Here is a 19,942-nt window from a genome sequence, read left to right on the forward strand (position 1 = left end):
CCATTCATACTTTCTCCACAAATCCACCAGGCTACAGACAAGCTAAGTACTACTAGAATTCAAAGGATGTATGTTCTTTGCTGTTAATACATTTTCTTTGTGACTCAGTTATGCCTCCAAACTCTGGAATCGCTTTCTGGGTTAGAGTACCAGCAGTAAAGCCAAACCCTTTGGAATTCTGTCTGCTCAGAGTAGGGTACTATCCTTTTTCTTTTTGGGGTTCTTTTGGGGTTGTCCAAAAGGAATGTCTCATATCACGCTTTAAAAGACTGCTTACAAAACCCAAGGGATTTGGTGGCCCTGGCACATGAAACAACTCTGACCACAAAGTAGCGACAGAATAAGCACAATGTATTATATTAATAAAACCTTTTAGCAAACCAACAGCGGATTCATGCTGTGTCCTTAAACGAACAATTCTTTTAATCCAGAGATGTGGAATAAAACTAGTGATTTAAACCACCCTTTTATTTTTTTAGCAAGCTAAAATAGTAGCATTAGCGCAATATTAACATTGGTGTAGGAATGTGGGGACATCAAGAGATAATCTGTTCCATACCGTAGTCCCATGGTAGGATTATGTACTACTAAACCTGCAGGACTCCAGGCCATGCAAGATAAGATAAGACGAATGATGGTATCCTCAATCTTTAACATGGTCCTTCCTTTACAATCTTTATAACCTTGTCGTGTTCCCTAGGGAGAACAACACAAAACAATCAAGCTGGGTCACAAGTATGCGATATGTTAGAACATCAGAACGGTCATATTGGGTCAGACCAAAGTTCCACCTAGCCCAGTATCCTGTGCGGACAGTGGCCAATGCCAGATTGCCCAAAGAGAGTGAACAGAACAGGCAATCATCAAGTGATCCCTCCCCTGTCATCCATTTCCAGCCTCTGACAAACAGAGGCTAGGGACACCAAACCTACCCATCCTGGCTAATAGCCATTGATGGACCGAACCTCCAGGAATGTATCTAGTTCTTTTCTGAACCCTGTTAAACTCCTGGTCTTCACAACATCCTCCTGCAAGGAGTTCCACAGGTTGACTGTGTGCTGCATGAAGAAAAACTTCCTTTTGTTTCTTTTAAACCTGCTACCTATTAATTTAATTTGGTGACCCCTAGTTCTTATATTATGGGAACAAGTAAATAACTTTTCCTTATTCACTTTTGCCACACCGGCCATGGTTTTATAGACCTCTATCCTATCCCCGCTTAGTGTCCTCTATTCTAAGCTGAAAAGTCCCCATCTTTTAAATCTCTCTTCATGTTTTGGGGCAGTGGTTCTCAACCAGGGGTCTGGGGCCCTCTGGAGGACCACAACAGATTTCAGGCATCCGCCAAGCATGGCTGGTATTAGATTTGCTAGGACCTGGGGCAGAAAGCCAAAGTCACGCAAGACTGCAGCCTGAGGCCCCGTGCCCGGCCACCTGGGCCGAAAACTAAGGCCTGGGACACTTGGCTTCATGGGATCATGGGACAACTGCCCTGCTTGCTACCTCCTGGCTTCTGTAGGCAGAAAAACAATTGTGGCCCAGCTGGGCCATGGGGATTTTCTAACATGTTGGGGGTGGGGGCAGAAAATAAAAGGTTGAGAACCCCTGTTCTGGGGACTGCTCTGGAGCAGATTCCCAATGTACCCAATCTGAAGGAGACCATCCAAACCAGAGACTGAAATCTTTCCTGTCAGCTCTCGCGATTTTTTTTACATCAAAGGAAAATATCAGGCAAGCTTGCACTGCACCCTTCCATTGCCTGTTACGTCACCTACACAAAACAATCGGCCTCCTCCGCCCAGCACATCTTCAGTGAGGCGGCAGAAAGAGCACGGGTATTAATCTCACCTGGAGTAACTGCAAAGCTCACACTTGTTCCGGTAGGTTCTCCTGTCGCTCCCACAGACAGGGCGATAATACAACACACATATTGGTTTGAGGATGTAATGAACACAAACAGGCTGGGAAAATAGAACAAAAAATCATGCGCTCAGGATTTAATTGATTAGCAGTTCAGAGAGAAATCCAGAGTGTATCCAAGGCTCCATTCGACCCTGATACATACACACCCCAAGCAGCGTTCCCTCTAATTTTTTCCATTCATGTGTGGAATAAATGTTATTGTGTGCACATAGGTATGTGCAGATGTGCACCAGTAATAGAAACACATGCTGCTGGCTATGGGCACTGAGAGTGCATATTAATCTCTCAGGCAGGAGCCCAAATGATCAGCTTACAAGGAAACACGGACCCCGCAAGAAATTTCCAACTGAATCCAGGAGAGAAGCAGAGGCTGTAACTCAAAGCATAATCTCAGTTGTGGTCACTAGCTCACACAGCACAGAGAGTGACAGAGGGAAAAGTAATTTTTACTGCTAAAAGTTATTTGAAAATAAAATGTACATATGATGCATACATTCCAATAAGATAATTTTATACACCCCTTGGATAGCAACAATCCAAGTGTTGTAAAAGAAATGGGGAAAATTTTCAAAAGCCTCACTGGTAGGTAGGTACCAGACTCTCACTGAAAAGTTAAGGGCAGTAGGTGCCCTTGTGTTTTTGAGACTCTCCCTTTTGATCGTTTTGGGGGGAAAGAGCTAAGTAGAGCACTTAACCGAAATAGGAGAAAACTCAGAAGTTCCACCTTAAGGGATGGGCAATGTGGAAGTGATTAAGACGGAAATGCTGCATGAGCAGATGTGGTCCTTGGTCATTAGCCAGGGAGTTTAAAATATCAGTATCTTTTTCTAAGTTTAAGCAAATATCAGTTGATGTTAAGCATAGCTAAGCCCTTTGGTACAGAATGTTTCCTTTGCTTTCTGCATCACCACTTCCATTTAGATCACAAAGGAAACTAAATTACCTGTCCAAAGCTGTACCAGATTCAATAGTTATTTATGTAACAATCAGATAAAAGCTTTCTCTCTGGTCTCCCTTTTCTGGAAAGGGGAGTGAGCCAAGCAGTAGAGCTATCTTGTGCACAAGGGTCAGGAACTGAATCTCCTAAACTTTTCCCTCTGGACACCACTGACTTTTGTCAGTGCAAGACATTTGAAAAATGTCACTTCCACTTTCAAAGCAACTAGAGTTAGAGCTGCATAAACCGACGTCTCCCCTGATTCACTGTTACAGCACTATACATTAATGCTAGGTTGGCTTTTTCCAGTTGCAAAGGTACTTGCTGCTATTATGCATAACTATTTCTCTCTCACACAAGGTAAATTTTGTAATTCCCCTGTGTCAGATCTCATCTATGAATTACAAAACATATGGCAATGACTCACAGTCCTGCCGATGGATGGCAGTTGTAGAAACAGCAGAAAAATAGCAATCTGGAATATAGTAACCTTCCTCACTCACTGCCCCCTGCTGTCACCACTATACAAGATTTCCTCTGCTATGTGTGAGTACTGAAAAAATATACTTTCCACTCCCATGTGCTCTATTACAATACATACAGAAAACAGTAGACAGGGAATGGGCTGAATTTAGGCCTATGACAGTGAGCAAAAGAGCTGAGTGAATAATTTGTAACAAATAGTTTTTTTCAGTTTTGCCTGTTTCATTGTCTGTGAATGGATAGTGATTTCTCCATATTTATAAGCTATTCAAAATTCCTTGCTTAATAATTTCTGGGAATAATTCCCAGCCTGTAGCTTATTCATGAGAAATTTGTTAGAAGTATCTGAAATTCAAAATTTGAGCTGCGTGGAGTAATTTTGACCAGACACCTGAATCAAATTATATGTTTCTGGTCCCTGATCGGCTGAGTGAAATTTTGAATCAAGTTTGAATACTTGGGTTTAAAAGTTCAAAATTTGCTTTTTGGACCTACAAAACAACAGGGAGTCCTGTGGTACCTTAAAGACTAACAGATTTATTTGGGTATCAGCTTTCATGGGTAAAAAGCTCAACACTTCGTCAGATGTGTTTTTTATTCTGAAAAACTTTTGTCCAAGTAAATCTATTAGACCTTAAGGTGCCCCAGGACACTCTCTCTGGTTGTTTTGCAGAGACAGAGTAACACAGCGACCCCTCTGAGACTTTTTGGACTGAGTCACTTAAAATTATCTTATAGACTAACTGAAGGGTTGGAGCATAAGCTTTCATGGGCAAAGACCCACTTCGTCAGATGCATCATGACGAAGTGGGTCTTTGCCCACGAAAGCTTATGCTCCAACACTTCAGTTAGTCTATAAGGTGCCACAGGACTCCTCGCCGCTTTTGCAGATTCAAACTAACACGGCTACCACTCTGATACTTAAAATTATCTGTTCCACGGTCATTCCTGCCCGCAATTTTGTTTCTTAAACCTTTTGTGGAAAGAAGGAGAAAGGTGCAAGACCGTCACTGCAAATGTGTTTAAAAATTCAAATGACTATTATCTGTATTTACTCAATTCTATTTCGTACATGTAACAGAGTAAACAAAGAAACATCTTACATATCTTGGCAATTGTCCAGTTCTATTTATTCCTTCATATCTTCTTGTGTCTTCCCCTGAAATACAATTTGTTCTTATGAAATCAAAACCTACGCTTAAAGAAGTGAAAACTGCTTTCATGATCAAATTGTAGTGAAATATGCAGAATTAATCTGTATCCTCATGTGTTCCTCATCCTCTCTCAGTATGCTTGCTACAAGTTTTTCTTGTGCCTTGCTTTAATTTAGATTGGAGGATTTTGGAACAAGCACTGACTTTAATAATGGGCAAAAGAGTGTGCAGAACGACATGGAATCATAAGAGGCAACATGAATGCTTCCCTGAAGCACTGTCTGCCAGGGCTACCTAGATCACAGCTCTGGTACCCGGAAGAGCACCCAGGGCTGTATGCAAGACTCCTCCCCCCACTCCCAACAGAATCTGGGCAAGGAGCAAACAAAGCCATAATTTCCCACCTTGCTCCATACACTGGCCAGTGATGCACGCTGGTGATGGAGAGCAGGTCAGTGGAATATGCTGCACCTCCTAAAGCAGTGTCACAAATTATTCCCCCCTTCCCGCAGAAATAGAAGCACTGTAAAGTACAGTCCCTGTGCACTCCATGCGGCACCCCCCTGGAAATAGCATGATCCCTCTGTGGGCAAGGTGACCATATTTCCCCAACCAAAAATAGGGACACATGATCTGACACAGGATTTTTTTTTCTGATTTGTGAAGTGATTTATATGAAAAGTCTTACAAAAGGATAAAAATTAAATCACAGGGGGGTGAGAGAGCAGGCTGGAGGTGTGGGGTGTTGGCAGGACGGTGAGTGAGCAGGCTGGGGGTGCGTTGTTTCGGCAGAGGTGGTAAGTGAGCGGATGTGGGGTCTTGGTGGAGGTGGTGAGCAGGCTGGGGGTGCAGGGTCTGGACATGAGGAAAAGGGAGCCCACTTGCTTTCTCACAGCTCCCAACACTGTACCCCAGGCACCGCCTCCTGCTCCTATTGGCCTGATTCTGGAGCAGAGGGAAAAGCCTACAGGAAGCACATCTCTGTGCTGCTATTCCCCCAGCCCAGGGAGAGGGAGCAGCAGTGCAGGCAAGCCGCAAGCCGGATCCTGTGGGGAGCCTTGGGGCTTTCTCTCCCCGACCCTGCTGAAATAGTTGCTGAAATATAGGCATGTCCATGACATTTCAATGGGTTATGGGGACAACAGGACAGAATATTTGAAATCAGGACTGTCCTGGAAAATCCAGGACGTATGGTCAGTGTCTCTAAGGGTGAAATCCTGGTCCCATTCAGGACAATGGGAGATTTACCTGAGACTTCAACACAGTCAGCCTTTCACTCTACACATTTACAGTATCAAATACAATAAAGTCTCCTTAACAAATAATAATAAGTAAGAGCTGCAAGATAGGGCAAAAACATAATAAAATTCCAAGCACTGATAACACACCCCTTATAGAAAGGTCACCGTTAAATGAAAGAATATTGGGTCAAATCCTGAAGTTTGCAGTCAATGAGACTTTTGGCCAAGAAAAGACCAACAATGGTAGGGATTAGCCCTTTGACTCTCATGACTTGACCCTCCAGATAACATAGGATGTAACCCCATGGAAATCAAGATAAGTGAGTCTTCTGCACCCTTGAAATAGCAGGTCACTCTTGTTTGGGGTGCTCAGTTGTGGATGTGGGTAGCTAACTCCAACATCCAGGTTTGAAAGTTTTGGTCCAGTGTTTCTAAACAAACAAAAAAAAATATTCCCCTCCCTCCCACTATACAGTGAAACAGGGAAGAAAATGTGAAGAGACTTACCTGCAAAAGCAGAAAAGCAAAAAAAGAACACCACAGTGATGTGAACTTGGAAATTCATCTTGCTTTTGGCATAATCCCCACACCAGTAGATCAAACGCTTTGCTCTGATATTGTTTCTGGGCAGTAGGTAACAATAATTCTTTTCATAAAGAAGTGTCTATTATATAGGCCAGGAAGTGCCAGCGTTATTTATTCTTGGTATTTAACTCTTTCACTTCTCCCTGACTCTTCAGAAACTCCACCTCCCTTCAGAAACTGCTCAATTCCCCCAAAAACTCTTCCACTGCCCCACCTTACAGGAAGCCTTCTCATCAATTTCCTTGTCCCCAAAAAAATTCCATCTTCAGCCATGTGTCTGATCATTCTCTGGTGGCCAGGAGGAAACTCCCATTCACCACCAGTCGTTACCCTGTCCTGCTTGTCCCACATGCCAGCCACCTTTCCCGGCAGTACTCCTCCACGCCAAGTAACCCATCCAACTAACCCTGCCTAAGAAATACCCTCTCCCTGAAAAATCCCCCCACCACAACAGCAACTCTGCTCATGCTGTGGTTAGAACACAGGCTCAATGGAGGGATCATTGGGGAAAATTCCCTGGGCTATTAGGAATTTAATAATCAAACTGGTCCCTTCTGGCCTTAAAATCTAAGCATCAATGGTTTTCAGACAGACTGAGCCCCGTAACTCTCACTGATTGCAGGTGTAGGTGTGGGGTTCAGGACTTCTGAAAACTGACCCCTTGGCACTGTGGGTAACTACCTATATACACAGAGCTTCTATTTAGGGCACTGGTCTTCACCCGGTGGTCCGCGGGTCACCTGCGATCCTTCGGGGTTCTATGTGTGGCCCTCGAGACATTTTGTTACCGTTGCCCACAGGCAGGGTTGCCAGCTTCTGCTGGCTTCCGTTTGTGTCGTTCTTCCCCTGCCTGCCTTACTAAAGTGACACAAGGGCACGTGAAGCGAGGTGTGTGTCGACTGTACACAGCAGTGCCTGTAAGAGCTCCCTCTGTGTCCAGTCAAAGCATTGCTGTAGCTGAGTCAGCACGGCCCACAAATTCTAGGCAGGCAAGGGCAGTGAGCAAAACGACCCTGCCTTGGGAGACCGTCTTGGTTCTGACAATCTTGCGGCCCACTGAGATGAAGGAGGGCCACTCATGCAGTCCACTCACTAGCCTAGGTTGCCCATCGCTGATCTAGAGAGATACTCCACAGCTCTCACCAGTAGCAAAGTGGTCTTCTTAGAAGTCCGCAGGAGAAGATCTCTTTTGGGAAGTGGCAGGTCAGTCCGTTCCATACCCTAAGAGCACTTGCATCCTTCTTCTGTGGGAGAGGGATGTCTGAGATAGGGATGTCAATGGCTAACTGGTTAACCAGTAAGCCTCACCCTTAATTAGGTAAGGCTTACTGGTTATGGTTAACTAGTGGGAGCTGGAGCAGCTTCCCACCCTGCCCTCCCCCCCCATTTAATCCGCTAACCTTAACATTTAACTAAACAAATGGGATTTTACATCCTAGCCTGAGAACTACTTTTCTTCCACTCCTCTGCATGAGTGGGGGCAGGGAGAGCAGGGAGCAGAATCAGCTGCTTCTTCCTCTTCTCTGAAAGTGTGAAAATTTGGAAGAGCTTCTTTTCAGGAAGCCCATGTGGAGACTCCTTAGCTCCCACTGTCGGAGTGGCACTGAGTGCAGGGGTACAGGAGTGGAGGTAGGAGAGTAGGCTGTAGAGCACGCTACAGGCAGTACAGGGGTACCGGTGTGGGTGTGCACGTGGAGCTGTAGCACAGGGTACTGGCAGCAGGGGCAGCCCTAGACTAGCTGCCAGCAACTGGCACCCTCGGCGAACCATGCAATCGGCACCCCCACCTCCAAGCCCCTCAATGATTTTGTGCCACCATTTGGCCTCCCATTTAACTTGGCGCCCTAGGCGACCTATATGGACGGGCCGCCCGACTGGCAGCATGGCGGTACTGGTGTGGGTGTGAGTGGGGGGCTGTAGTACTAGATACAGGCAGCACAGAGTACTGGTGTGGGTGTGAATGTGGGACAGTAGTGCAGGGTACAGAAAGGGCGAGGGCACCGGGGCGGGTGGGCTGTAGAGCAGGGTACAGACAGTGTGGTGTAGGGGTGTGTGTGTGCGCGTGGGGCTGTTGTGCAGGGTACAGGCGGTGTGGGGGTACCAGTGGGTGGGGGGCTGTAGCGCAGAGTACAGGCATGAGGGGTACCTCTGTGTGTGGGGGGGGGCTGTTGTGCAGGGTACAGGCAGTGGGGAGGGGTGGCTAGCATCTCCACCCCCAGCTGAGGGGAGAAGTGTGCGGCGCATGCGCAGACCTGAACGTGAGCCGCGGACCGCCCCCCCCTGCGCCCGACCGTTCGGCTTGGCTCCCAGCCCGGCTCCGAGCGAATCCCCGCTCGCGCTGAGGCCTTTTTTTCCCCTCTTCGCCTTCCGTAGCCGCGTCACGCGCTGGGGCGGGGCCGAGCCGCAGGGGGCGGGGAAGGGGAGCTGCAGGTCGCGGGCAACCGCCGACTCCCGAGTGTCCTCGCGCTCCGCGGGGAGCGGCCGCCCGGCGCCTGTGCTCGCGCGCCGCCATGCTGGGCCTGCGCGCCCTGCTCCTGCGGGGCGCGCGCGGGGCCGGGGCCTGCCGACAGGTAACGGCCGGGCCGAGCCGGGCCGGGGCGGGGGGGGAGGACGTAGGGGGCGGGGCCAAGTGGTGGGGGCGGGGCCAGGAGTTATGGGGCGGGTCTGAGGCCATATGGGGAGGGGGAAGGCGCATGGACAGGGTGGGGGAGGGGCATGGACAGGGTGGGGGAGGGGCTGTAGGGGGGAGGGGCATGGACAGGGTGGGGGGGGTCAGGCAGTGGGGTGCTGGGGGGCATGGGCAAGGGGGGGCAGCTGGCAGCAGGGAGGTGTCAGTGCTGCTGCCCCGGGCGACTGACCAGGCGTCGCTGTCCTGCTCCTTAGTGACCCATGCGGCCAGCCCGCTGCAGGGCGCCGCCTGTCTGTCTGGGAGCATGCAGAAGGGGTTATTACCCTTTCCCTGCTGGAACTGACATGTGCCAGGTGCGTTTTCACATCTAGCTGAGTCCCTACATAGACTCTTGGTCTTTTGGTACTAAACCATCTAAAAGCCAGCTCAGAATTGAACACAGCGAGTGGCAACAACAGTCTGGGGTTTACTCCTTCACACTGGAGTAGGGATGTTAGATAGCGGATAATTGCATAGTCGAATAACTACGTGAATTCTTACTGATTACTCCACAGGGGTGGCGAGGTGCTAGCGGCGACTTCCCCTGCTATACTGTGGGCAGGATATATTTTGGTTTGTGCCCCGAGGCATGTGTGAATTGGGGATGTAAAATCCCATTGAAAATGTTAACCGGTTAACCAGCTGTCATGTGCCACTGGTGGGGAGCCACTGGAGTAGTCTCCCACCTGTGGTGCAGCACGGTGGGTGGCTGAAGTGACTCTTTGCCTGCATTGTGAGCTGGGGCTGCTTGGGCCAGACAGCACCCACATTGCAATGCTGGTCCGTGGCTGCTCCTGCTGCACTGCACTGCACTGCGGACAGGGGCTGCTGTGGCTGCGTTGGGAAGGATCTGCCACACCACAGGTGGAGGGCTATTCCAGCAGGGCAGGCCCCACTGTACCGCAGGTGTGGATCTGCTTCAGCCACGCCAGATGCTGGTTAACAGGTTACTGGTAAGCCTCACTCAGTCAGTGTGATGCTTACCGAGTAATCGGTTACCTATTTACATCTGTAGTGTGAATGTGCACCACTGGGAGAAACACAAACATAGCTGGGTCTTCTGCTTATCAGCTGGACAGCACTGGAATCTCAGCTTACAGGGAACACTACTTGATACCTTATTGTAACAGGAGATTGCAACATCAGGTTGTAGCAATGCAGTGACTGCCTGGGAAGACATTGTTATTTAATTGGAAACTCTCAACCACTGTCTTATGCACAGAGAAGCAGATCCAGGAGGGTGCTGTACTCACTGGTGTTTTTTAGGGCTTGTCTACATTGCAAAATGTATGGTGTGTAAAGAAGACCGATCATTTGAATTGGATGACACATTGCTAACCATGACTTAGAGGTCAATGTAAGCCACAATGAACTGGGGTTAACATAATGTCATCAGACTGTTCATAATCATGTTCTCAGACAGTCACATTTTGTTATGGAGATGAGGCCTTGGAGTCTTCCAGGGGTGTGGTGCAGTTTCCTTTGGAAAGGAGAAAGCTGAAGCAACAATGATTGTGCCCTATAGAAAGTCAATTATATACACTTTAATGCTTGAAATACGTTTCAGAGCAACCTCTGAACATGCACTCATGAAGGTTATCAAGAGCAGAAACTAACCTTGACACTGATTCACTATTTGCTTGTACAGTTCTCTGAATCTTTTTTTGTCCTTTTGAAGCTTGACATTGAGTGGGTAAATAATAACACATTGAACAATTGTGGTTACTCATAATATATGCAGGTTTAAAATTTGTGTGACAGCTTTCTTACATTAAGAAACAATGAACCTTGAAGGAAGCCAGGGATTTCTCTATCAAGGTTAAAGTTAGGATGCCCCAAAAGTCATTTAAATGGCGATCTATGCCATTTATAATGCACTTTAAGGAATTTGCATAACACAGGTTCCTGCAAGGGGAATACTTAAGTTTTTCATCACACAGCACACTTTTATTTTGTAGAATTTGTTGCCAGGGGATGTTGTGAAACTAAAACTATAACTGGGTTGTAAAAGATAAGTTAAAGGAGGATAGATCCATCAATGACCACTAGCCAAGATGCTCGTACTCTGGGTGTCCCTAAAGCTCTGATTGTCAGAAGCTGTGACTACTAGATGATAGGGGATGGATCCCTCAATAAATGCCCTGTTCTGTTCATTCCCTTTGAAGCATCTGGCACTGGCCACAGTTGGAAAATAGACACTGGGCTAGATGGGCGTTTGGTTTGAGCCAGTATGTTCTTTTGTTGGGTAGATAGGTGACTGCAGTCATGGGCTGGGTCTGTTGGAGCTGCTGAGGAAGCTGTCGAATGTTCACAGTTCATTATGTGTTGGTTCTGCTCTTGTTTTGGTAGTAACACCAGCTTGGCCTCGATTCCTTCTGTTTAGTCATTTTGACTTGCTGTCAAAATCTTCCTGAAGAAAGGAAATGAGAGAAGGGAAATACTGATTTTTAACAATTAATAACTCAGTACAACCTGATCAGAATCTCATGGGACAAAGAGTGCTTTAGTGGACGAGGACTGTCCCTTGCTAAGTATTAAAGGCCTGCTGCAAACATTGGAGATGACAGCTGCTCAAAAGATGGCAGGACTCCTTTAGAATGGAAAGTGTTAGGCAGGCTAAATTAAAAGCATTGCTACCAGTTTCTGTCTAGAAATGAGATGCACTGAAATCTAGAATGAAGTGGCAGATTTTTATGACCCCATTAGTAACTTTAACTTTTTTTTTTTTTTTTTTAATATTCTCCATTCAGGTCCATGCATCTTTTGCTACAGGGCCCCGGCAAAATGATGGCACATTTTATGAAATTCGTACCTATGATGTTAAGCCATCAAAGATGAAGGAGTTTGTGGAATTGGTGAATAAACATATCCACCTTCGTGCAGCTCATTCAGAGATGTTTGGATTCTGGACTGTGGAGTTTGGGGGCATGAATAAAGCCATCCATATTTGGAAGTTTGGTATGTGCATCTTCACTTCATATTGCTCTTATGTGTCATGTGAAACAGGATGTTTCTTTTGGGCTCTTAAAGCTTAAAAAAAATTATTTGTTTATTTATAAATAAACAAATAAATTTAACTCCTACACTAACTACTGAAAACAAAGACAGTAGAACCTTAGAGTTTTGAATACCTCAAATAAAGGATGTTTGTAACTCTGAACAAAACATTATAGTTATTCTTTCAAAAGTTTACTACTGAACATTGACTTAATACAGCTTTGAAACTTTACTATGCAGATGAAAAATGCTTCTTTTAACCATCTTAATTTAAGTAAACCAAACACAGAAACAGTTTCCTTATCTTTTTAAAACTTTCCTTTTATTTTCTTAGTAGATTACATTTAACACAATACTGTGCTGTACAGGTTTGCTTTGTTTTGTCTTTGTTGCTGCCTGATTGCATACTTCTAGTTCCAAATGAGGTGTATGGTTGGCTGGTTTGTACCTCTGGTGTGTGTAACTTTGAGATCCTGCTTTACTTGCAGAATTAAGATACAGCATTTTTGACATCTTTATCCTAGACAGTCTTACAGGATGTTGTCAAATGCAGAATATTCTCAAATAGTCAATGAAGAAATTGCAATTGAGAATCTTCACTGCAGTATCCACTCACATTTAGGGCCTGATCCTGTGCTATTGAAGGGAAGTCAGTGAGAGTTTTTAAAATTTATTTCAGTGGAAGAAGGATTGAGTTTTCAGGGTAAAGTCCATGTATGAATAGTTGTTCTGAACCGGCCTGTCCAATATTTTAGACTCCCCTCTCTCCTTTCTTGCTCAGACAGGGTCTGTCTACACTATAGGACAAAGTCAAATTAATTGCTACGTTAATTGCATAGCTGAAGTTGAAGTAGCTTAACTTGGCTTTTGGCGCCGTCTACACTGCAGGAAGTAGAAAGGAGCACACTCTCCTTTCAACTTCCCTTACTCCTCATGAAAGCAAGGTTACCAGCATTGATTGAAGCACCCCTATCAGTTTGCATTAGCTGTCTTAACTAGACCTGCTAATTCAAACCCTGGAAGATCAACAGCGGCAGCTTTAATCTTCCTCTGTTGTGTAGGTGTACCCATAGGCCAGTGGTCCCCAACCATTTGGGGTTGCCGGGCGCCAGGGGGCGTGGCTGTTCGCCTGCCGGGTACCCGGGGGGCAGGGCCCCCCCATAGCCACATTCCCGGGGCCGGCGCTCTCCCCTCAAGCGCCACGCACCCGGGGCCGGCGCTTTCTCCCCCCTCCCCCCCAAGCGCCGCGCGCCCGGGGCCAGCGCTGGTGCTCTCTCCCCCTCCTCTCCCCTCCCCTTCCCCATGCGCCGCTGGGGGTCAATCCGCGGCGCCCCCGGGGCTGGCGCTCACCGTGCGCCACACGCGCGGGGCCGGCTCCGCGCATGTGCCATGTGCCCGGGGCCAGGCCAGCCCTGAGCACTTGGCGGGCGCAGACAAATGCCCCCGCGGGCGCCATGGCGCCCGCGGGCACCGTGTTGGGGACCACGGCCATACGCTATGTCAACACTGGCAGCTTCTTGTGCAAGAACTGTTTTGCGGAAGAGTTCTTGCACAAAAAGTCTTCCACAAGGGCACGTCTATACTGGCATGTGCTTTTGTGCAAGAGCATCCATGGCAGTGTGGATGCTCTCTTGCGCAAGAAAGCTCTGATGGCCATTTTAACCATAGGGGCTTCTTGCGCAAGTAATTCATGTTGCCTGTCTACACTGGCCTCTTGTGGAAGAGCTCTTGTGTAAGAGGGCTTATTTCTCGTGGGGAGAGGAATAACTCTTCCGGAAGAAGCCCTGTTTTACAACGCTAGACTGTAAACTTACTTGCGCAAGAACGTGCGTGCAGTGTAAAAAGCAGGCAAGTTTTTGCACAAGAACGGCTGTTCTTGCGCAAGAAACTGCCAGTATAGATATAGCCCTCATGTTTAATCAGTCTTGTCGTGTGCTTGGAGCCACTTTCATACTGGAGGACCAAATAAAGCTCCAGACCTGAAAAAATAATTAAGTGGATGGACCCTTGCACTAACATAGAGCTCCAGTGAAGTCATAGCAGTTTTGTGAAGATCTATATGCTTACCTTCAGGTATTGGATGGTAGATTAGGATTTATTTCTACTCTGGGGCATTAGTATTTTTTTTTTTTTATTTCCCCAGTCTATTCTTTGAGATCACCTGTCTGCACTGATAAAACCATTGTTGTTCTGAGCAGCTGTATAGAATAACCTTCCCCTGCTCTTCACTGATAGATCCAGTATCTGTACATCAAAATATTTTGAATTAAGACTTAATAATCAAATCTTTTTTTAATTTCTCAAATTCCTTTGTCTATTCAACTGCTTCTCTTTTTCTTGGTTAATTCCTTAATTTTTTAATGAGGAAATCACTGAGTAATTTATTGTATTAGGGAAAATTGAGATAAAGCTTGTGTTTTGTTTTATTTTCCTTGCTTGATTTGTTCTCTAACCATGTTCCAAGTGCAGCTACATATCATTCTGTCTTTTTCAGATGCAATCAGTTTTCTTTTTACATCTTTTTTGTTAGTTAAAATTAATTTGCTTAATTGTTCCCTGTATTTATATCAAGGTACTGGTATTTCTCATTAGTCTTCGTTTGTATGACTGTCGTCTTAAATTATTGAAAATTTTGTGTGTGCATCTGTCTATACCTTTTTAAATCCTAGTTCTCATCTGAGCAAAATCTTCAATCTAAAATGAGAAAACTAAAGTAAATATTTTCAAGGAAAAGGCAAAACAATTACTTATTTTCTCCATGTCTCAGTCTCTCTTGAATATATTTTCAACTAGCTATTTGGCTGTTGGTACAAAACAAGGAGGGACATCATGCCTAATTCTAGATACTAAGAGTGATTGTGAGCATCAGCTTTTGTTAAAAATCCTTTTTCAAGCAGAATCCTTTTATGTGAATTTTGCTTGAAAAAAATCAGTTTGTTCTCAAAATGATTATATTAACTTTGAGGGCAAAAGAGGATATTTCTGAAGAGAATTAAATTGTTCTTATGTTAAATTCCAGACTCCCAAATGACTTAACTTTTGAATAGCTTTTCTGTCTTCTACTAGCAAATTTATTTTAAATAAATCCATTGTGACATGAATGGAAATAGAACCTGACAGAACTGAATATAAAAATGTTTAGCACCTTAGAGACTAACAAAAATATATGCTATCATGAGCTTTCATGGGCAAAACCCACTTTTTCAGATAAGATGATCTTGAGACAATATAGAACTGAATATAGACTTTTAACATCTTTCCTTTTTGGTAGATAATTTTGCTCAGAGAGCAGAAGTCCGGAAAGCAGTAGCCAATGATAAAGAATGGCAAGAAAAATTCATCTCTCCAGTTCTTCCCTTGTTGAAAAAACAGAAAAATGAAATTGTTTACTTGGTACCTTGGTGTGAGATTGGGAAGCCTTCAAAGGAAGGGGGTGAGCTTTATCTTTTTTTGTGTTGATGAAAGCTATTTGTGTGGATTCAGTAAGAAACAGCTGAATGTTTTAACCAAATGTTATGTGACAGGCTAGGGAAGAGCTCAACAGTTGCTTTCTTTTACAGGAACCTGTAGGTCAGGGTAGGAGGTTAGCATAGAGGTGTTCATGCGTGTGTGGGTGTGGGTGTGTGCATACTACATTTGCATGAATTGGTAGCTTGTGCAGTTCGGTTGGGAATAAACTGGATGAACAGTTAGGATGAGCAATCTGTTCACCCTTCAGCAATTGCATTGAGTATTTTTCTTGTAACTTGCTTTCCCCTCAATGTATGGGAATGCATAGACCCACTAACTAGACCCCTAGGGGATCGATCTCCACAGCACTGGAGTAAGTGCAGACATGGCTTCAGTCTCTAGCCAGGCTAATGCTGCCCTGGTAAGTAGATTGCGTTCATAGATTCTGGAGAAAAGAGTCTGATGATCACTTGAAATGGCTGTGCTTCTCTTTATCTTTGAAACGGCACCATCTATGTGCAGGGTCATTTAGTGAACTCTTAATTGTTTTAATTTCTGTGCCCCAAATCCCATATTCCTATGTGACACGATGAATATTGGGACTGTTTGGTTTGGTCTACTAACCCCAAAAAGATAGAAGTTACTGCTTTAACTGAATCACAATATATGTGAGCATGGCCTGTGAGATTTTAGGACCTTGACTCAGGTGATTAATTTGATGTTTCATGGTTTGTACTGCTGTATTCCTTCCCCATCAGGGGTGTACGAGATGGTTACTTTTCAGATGAAACCTGGTGGGCCAGTTCTGTGGGGCCAGTCGTTCAGAGCTGCAATCAGTGCTCATCTCAATACAGGCTACACGAAGCTGATTGGTGTTTTCCACACAGAATACGGATTACTTAACAGAGGTACAACACTAGTCAGTTTCCAGCATGGTCATGGTCATAGAGGGTTAAAGGTGCAAATCAGCAATACTCATGGGAGTATCAGACTCCTGATTAATGTAACTGCACTTCTGAGGCTGCATTTTGTATCTTGCATGGCTTTAGCTAATTTCAAACGATGGTGTCTTATTTTGGTCAGCATACATTTCCCACATTTAGCATCCATGCTGCTCGCACTGAATACTGTTATTGTGGTAATGGTGTGCTTGTCTAACTGTAAGGTGGTGGTGGGCAACCAGTGGCCCATGGGCTGCATGTGGCCCACTGGGTTTCCACCTGCAGCCCACAAACCCCGTCTGCCCATCTTCCCCATATGCCTCTCTTGCATCAGGGCACCAGAGCCCTGCACTTCCTCCTCCCTCCTAATGCTGTCGGAGCACCATGAATTGCCTGATTTATGCTCCATTCCTGCTCCTTCCCCTTCCTCCCAGAGCTAGAAGGCTGTGAATACGAAGGACAGGGCTTTGGTGCCCCTGTGAGTGAGAGGTGCGTGGGGGAGGGCGACAGCCTGCAGGGCCACAGGTGGAAGCACAGTGGGCCACAGGTTGTTATTACCCACTGATATGACGTATGACCCACTCACTATTCTTGGTTGCCTGTCGCTGCTGTAAGGACACTAGGAGCCAGTGCTAGCACTAGTTCTTTGTGGAATTGAAACATCAAAATACAGATCATGCCGATAAGCAAGCTCTGAAATCCTTGAAAGGATTTACATTTCCAAATAAATTGGTTCATACTTGCTTATGGATGATTCGCCCCCCAAGTACAGCCAAATTTTACTCCTTTTTGCCAGGGGAAAAGGCGCAGCATCTTGGCACTAGTTCTGATATCACTGTAAGGGCGCGCACACACAACTGCCTACCCACTGAGCGCCACTGTTTCTTCTGCCCTTGAATCATGTAAACTCTCCCTGAATTCAAGTTGACCGGGGAGGTCTACAGACAGTTTGCTGAAAGTAGAGTTGTGTCTTAAAAGTTAGAAAACGCAATGTTAAAAATAGGGATGCTCAATTGTGTTTAATCAACTAATGGAGTAGTTGATGGAATTCCCACCCGGTTCTTACTACATTTAAAAGGCAGAGGTGCTGGCTCACACCCAGTCCCAGATGTTGCGCCTCTGCTTTTAAAATGTACTACATTTAAAATATACCCTAAATAAACTACATTTTAAAGGCAGAGGTGCAGCGTCTGGGAGCGGGCATGAGCCGGGATGCTGATTCCTGGCTTGTGCCCCGTCCCCTGCTGCGCCTCTGCCTCTCCATGGAGACAGTGCTGGGGGGAACCGGCTTTTAAGCTGGCTCACCCCAGCAATGACTCCTGCTCCCTCTCTCGCTGCCTCTATCAGCTGCAAGGGGTGGGGAGCAGTTAGTCGAGTAGAGACTCGACTACTCGATAAGCATATTCTTATTACTCGGCTAGTCGCTTACATCCCTAATTAAAAATCAGCCTAAGGAAAATCTCTGCAGAAGAATGTCTTGTAATGTACTTGTTTGATGACTTGCTGCTTCTGCATAGAGGGTTGGAGAACAGAGCAAAGGGCATGTGGGATATTTCATACCCTAATTTAGCTATGGTCTCACTCTTGTTTGTTTTGCTCATGTTTTCGAAGTTCATGTGCTTTGGTGGAATGAAAACCCTGACAGTCGTGCAGCAGGGAGACATTATGCTCACGAGGACGCCAGGGTGGTAGCAGCTGGTAAGCAAGGCTGTGTCTTTTCAGCATGCCTACTGAAAATTCAGAAGACAGTTAATTAAGAATGCAGTCTTGTATTAACTAATTCTATGTATTTCATTTCAGTGCGGGAGAGTGTTAGATTCCTGGAGTCCCAGAAAAATATGCTCCTGATTCCTTTGTCCTGTTCACCATTGAAATAGTTTTCTACCAACTGGTGTAATGGCGGACAACACATAACTTTCTTACAGCATTTTTATCTGGACTGTCGTATGGGTCTCAATAGCAATATAACTTAGCCAAATACCCTTCAGTTTACAAGTATGTGGATGAAACCTGAACCCACAGGCTCAATCTTAGCCCTAGTCCTTTGCACTCCATGCCACCATAAGAATTCAGGGCCTGCCCACTATGCCGTGAACTCTGCAAATGCTTCTGATTAGCCATAAACTTCTCAGTTTATTGCTTCTTGAAGATGCAACTGGTACAAAAAGGCCTTTCCAGAGTTCACAGCTGTGCCTGTGCAAGGACAATCAGAGAGCTGTTATCTGTATAATGTGCTTTGCTACCTCCTCAGAAGGTCACAACTTCCCTGTTACTACTTGTTGCCCTAAGAACCAGGAACCCTGACCTAGATTTTGCATGCTGACTGTACACCTCACAGTGTGTTTGCTTGGCTTTATTATTCTGTAAGGTTGCAATGAGGTTGGAATATGCACAGTAAAATAGGTGAAGATAGAGAGAACTCAGCTTAAGTATCAGGAGTATCTTTTTTTATTTGAATGACTTTATTGCAATGAATTTAACTTTTATTGCGAGTCCCTCTATTCAATTATGACTGAGCAAACAGGAAGTGAGACGATCACTTCTTCATGCAAATACTTGTTTGTTGTGCTGAAATTGATTATGAATGAACTGATTAATTCTGAAAGTTTCTTTATGGATTGTGTATCAGATTAACTGGCCTACTAAAGTACACGTGCCTACTCTTTTGGAAAAAGCTTTGTCAGACTGTAAAAGTTTAAATCCAAATAAAAACATTGATTAGTGTTCTGCATCTTATATACAGCCATATTACTTGAGTTTCTTTCAACCAAAAGGTTATCAGTCTCACAGGATAACATGGCTACCCCTCTCTGCAAAAACTATGAGGAGTCCTGTGGCACCTTAAACACTAACCTTATGCCCAAATAAAGCTGTTAGACTTTAAGGTGCAATAGGACACCTCATTTTTCCAAGAGGTTATAGTACCTCTATAAAAACAGCATCCTGAAGGCTCTCTATGTTGGCTTCAGCAGCCTTGCTCCTTAACTTGCTGGAGGGAGTCACTGAGTATGTAGATGCATGTTCCTCTTCACAATCTTCATCTGTCTGGGACTAAACATGAAATTGTGGTTTAGTTTACAAAGCATTTCCCTCAGCATTACCAGCAAGATGTTAATTCAGTTACTTTATATGCTGAATATCTCAATTTGTGTATAAAGACTTACAACTAAAGCCTGGTTTTAAAATCAGGAAATCAATGGGGAAAACATTGTCTTTACTCAAGTCGCATCCCTTGGGCAAGTATATGCAGTGTAGCTAGGCCATGATTGAAGTTGCCAACTTTAATATTCCCCTTAGCTGTACATTGCAGCACCATGGACACGTGCACTATCCTCAGGATGATAGGACCAAAGTTAGGCCCAGTAGAGACCGAATTCTTCAGAGGTCAGTTCCTCCGATCTTTAAAAAAAAAAAATCTAAGTACTGGATTAGGTCTTCACATTTGAATCTGATTTATTGGACTGCTAGTATCAATTTGAGCATCCCTAACCTTAACCAGGAGAAGGTGTTAATAATCACTTATTTGGTGGCACAGGACACTGAGGTTTACCCTCTATTGTACT

The 19,942-nt window shown here is 45.1% G+C and overlaps 3 protein-coding genes across 4 annotated transcripts in view; 1 reads left to right on the top strand and 2 right to left on the bottom strand.

Annotated features, from left to right (window-relative positions):
* Positions 1–445: 445 nt before the first annotated feature.
* Positions 446–6,596, bottom strand: LOC106731787 (trypsin inhibitor ClTI-1-like). Its single transcript, XM_025183043.2, has 4 exons — positions 6,246–6,596; positions 4,447–4,502; positions 1,849–1,961; positions 446–696 (listed from the first exon to the last, which is right to left on the bottom strand). The coding sequence occupies exons 1-4, from the start codon at positions 6,301–6,303 to the stop codon at positions 651–653; spliced, it is 273 nt and encodes a 90-aa protein (XP_025038828.2). The 5' UTR covers positions 6,304–6,596; the 3' UTR covers positions 446–650.
* A 2,129-nt stretch (positions 6,597–8,725) lies between these two features.
* On the top strand, positions 8,726–19,115 carry NIPSNAP3A (nipsnap homolog 3A). Of its 2 annotated transcripts, none has more exons than XM_075931354.1 (6): positions 8,726–8,893; positions 11,742–11,949; positions 15,260–15,421; positions 16,197–16,346; positions 17,991–18,077; positions 18,180–19,115. In XM_075931354.1, exons 1-6 carry the CDS (start codon positions 8,834–8,836, stop codon positions 18,254–18,256), a joined length of 744 nt encoding a protein of 247 aa, XP_075787469.1. In that variant the 5' UTR covers positions 8,726–8,833; the 3' UTR covers positions 18,257–19,115. The 2 variants fall into 2 exon arrangements, with proteins under 2 accessions (XP_075787469.1, XP_006111149.2); XM_006111087.3 differs by lacking the exon at positions 8,726–8,893 and adding an exon at positions 9,207–9,305.
* Positions 18,430–19,942, bottom strand: part of ABCA1 (ATP binding cassette subfamily A member 1) — a 122,953-nt gene continuing 121,440 nt past the window's right edge. The window contains exon 51 of the transcript XR_012904577.1: positions 18,430–19,430. The gene's annotated coding sequence lies outside the window, so the exon portion shown is untranslated. The remainder of the gene's footprint in view (positions 19,431–19,942) is intronic.

This window comes from Pelodiscus sinensis, chromosome 6, assembly GCF_049634645.1.
Source record: "Pelodiscus sinensis isolate JC-2024 chromosome 6, ASM4963464v1, whole genome shotgun sequence".
Classification (NCBI taxonomy): domain Eukaryota; kingdom Metazoa; phylum Chordata; order Testudines; family Trionychidae; genus Pelodiscus; species Pelodiscus sinensis.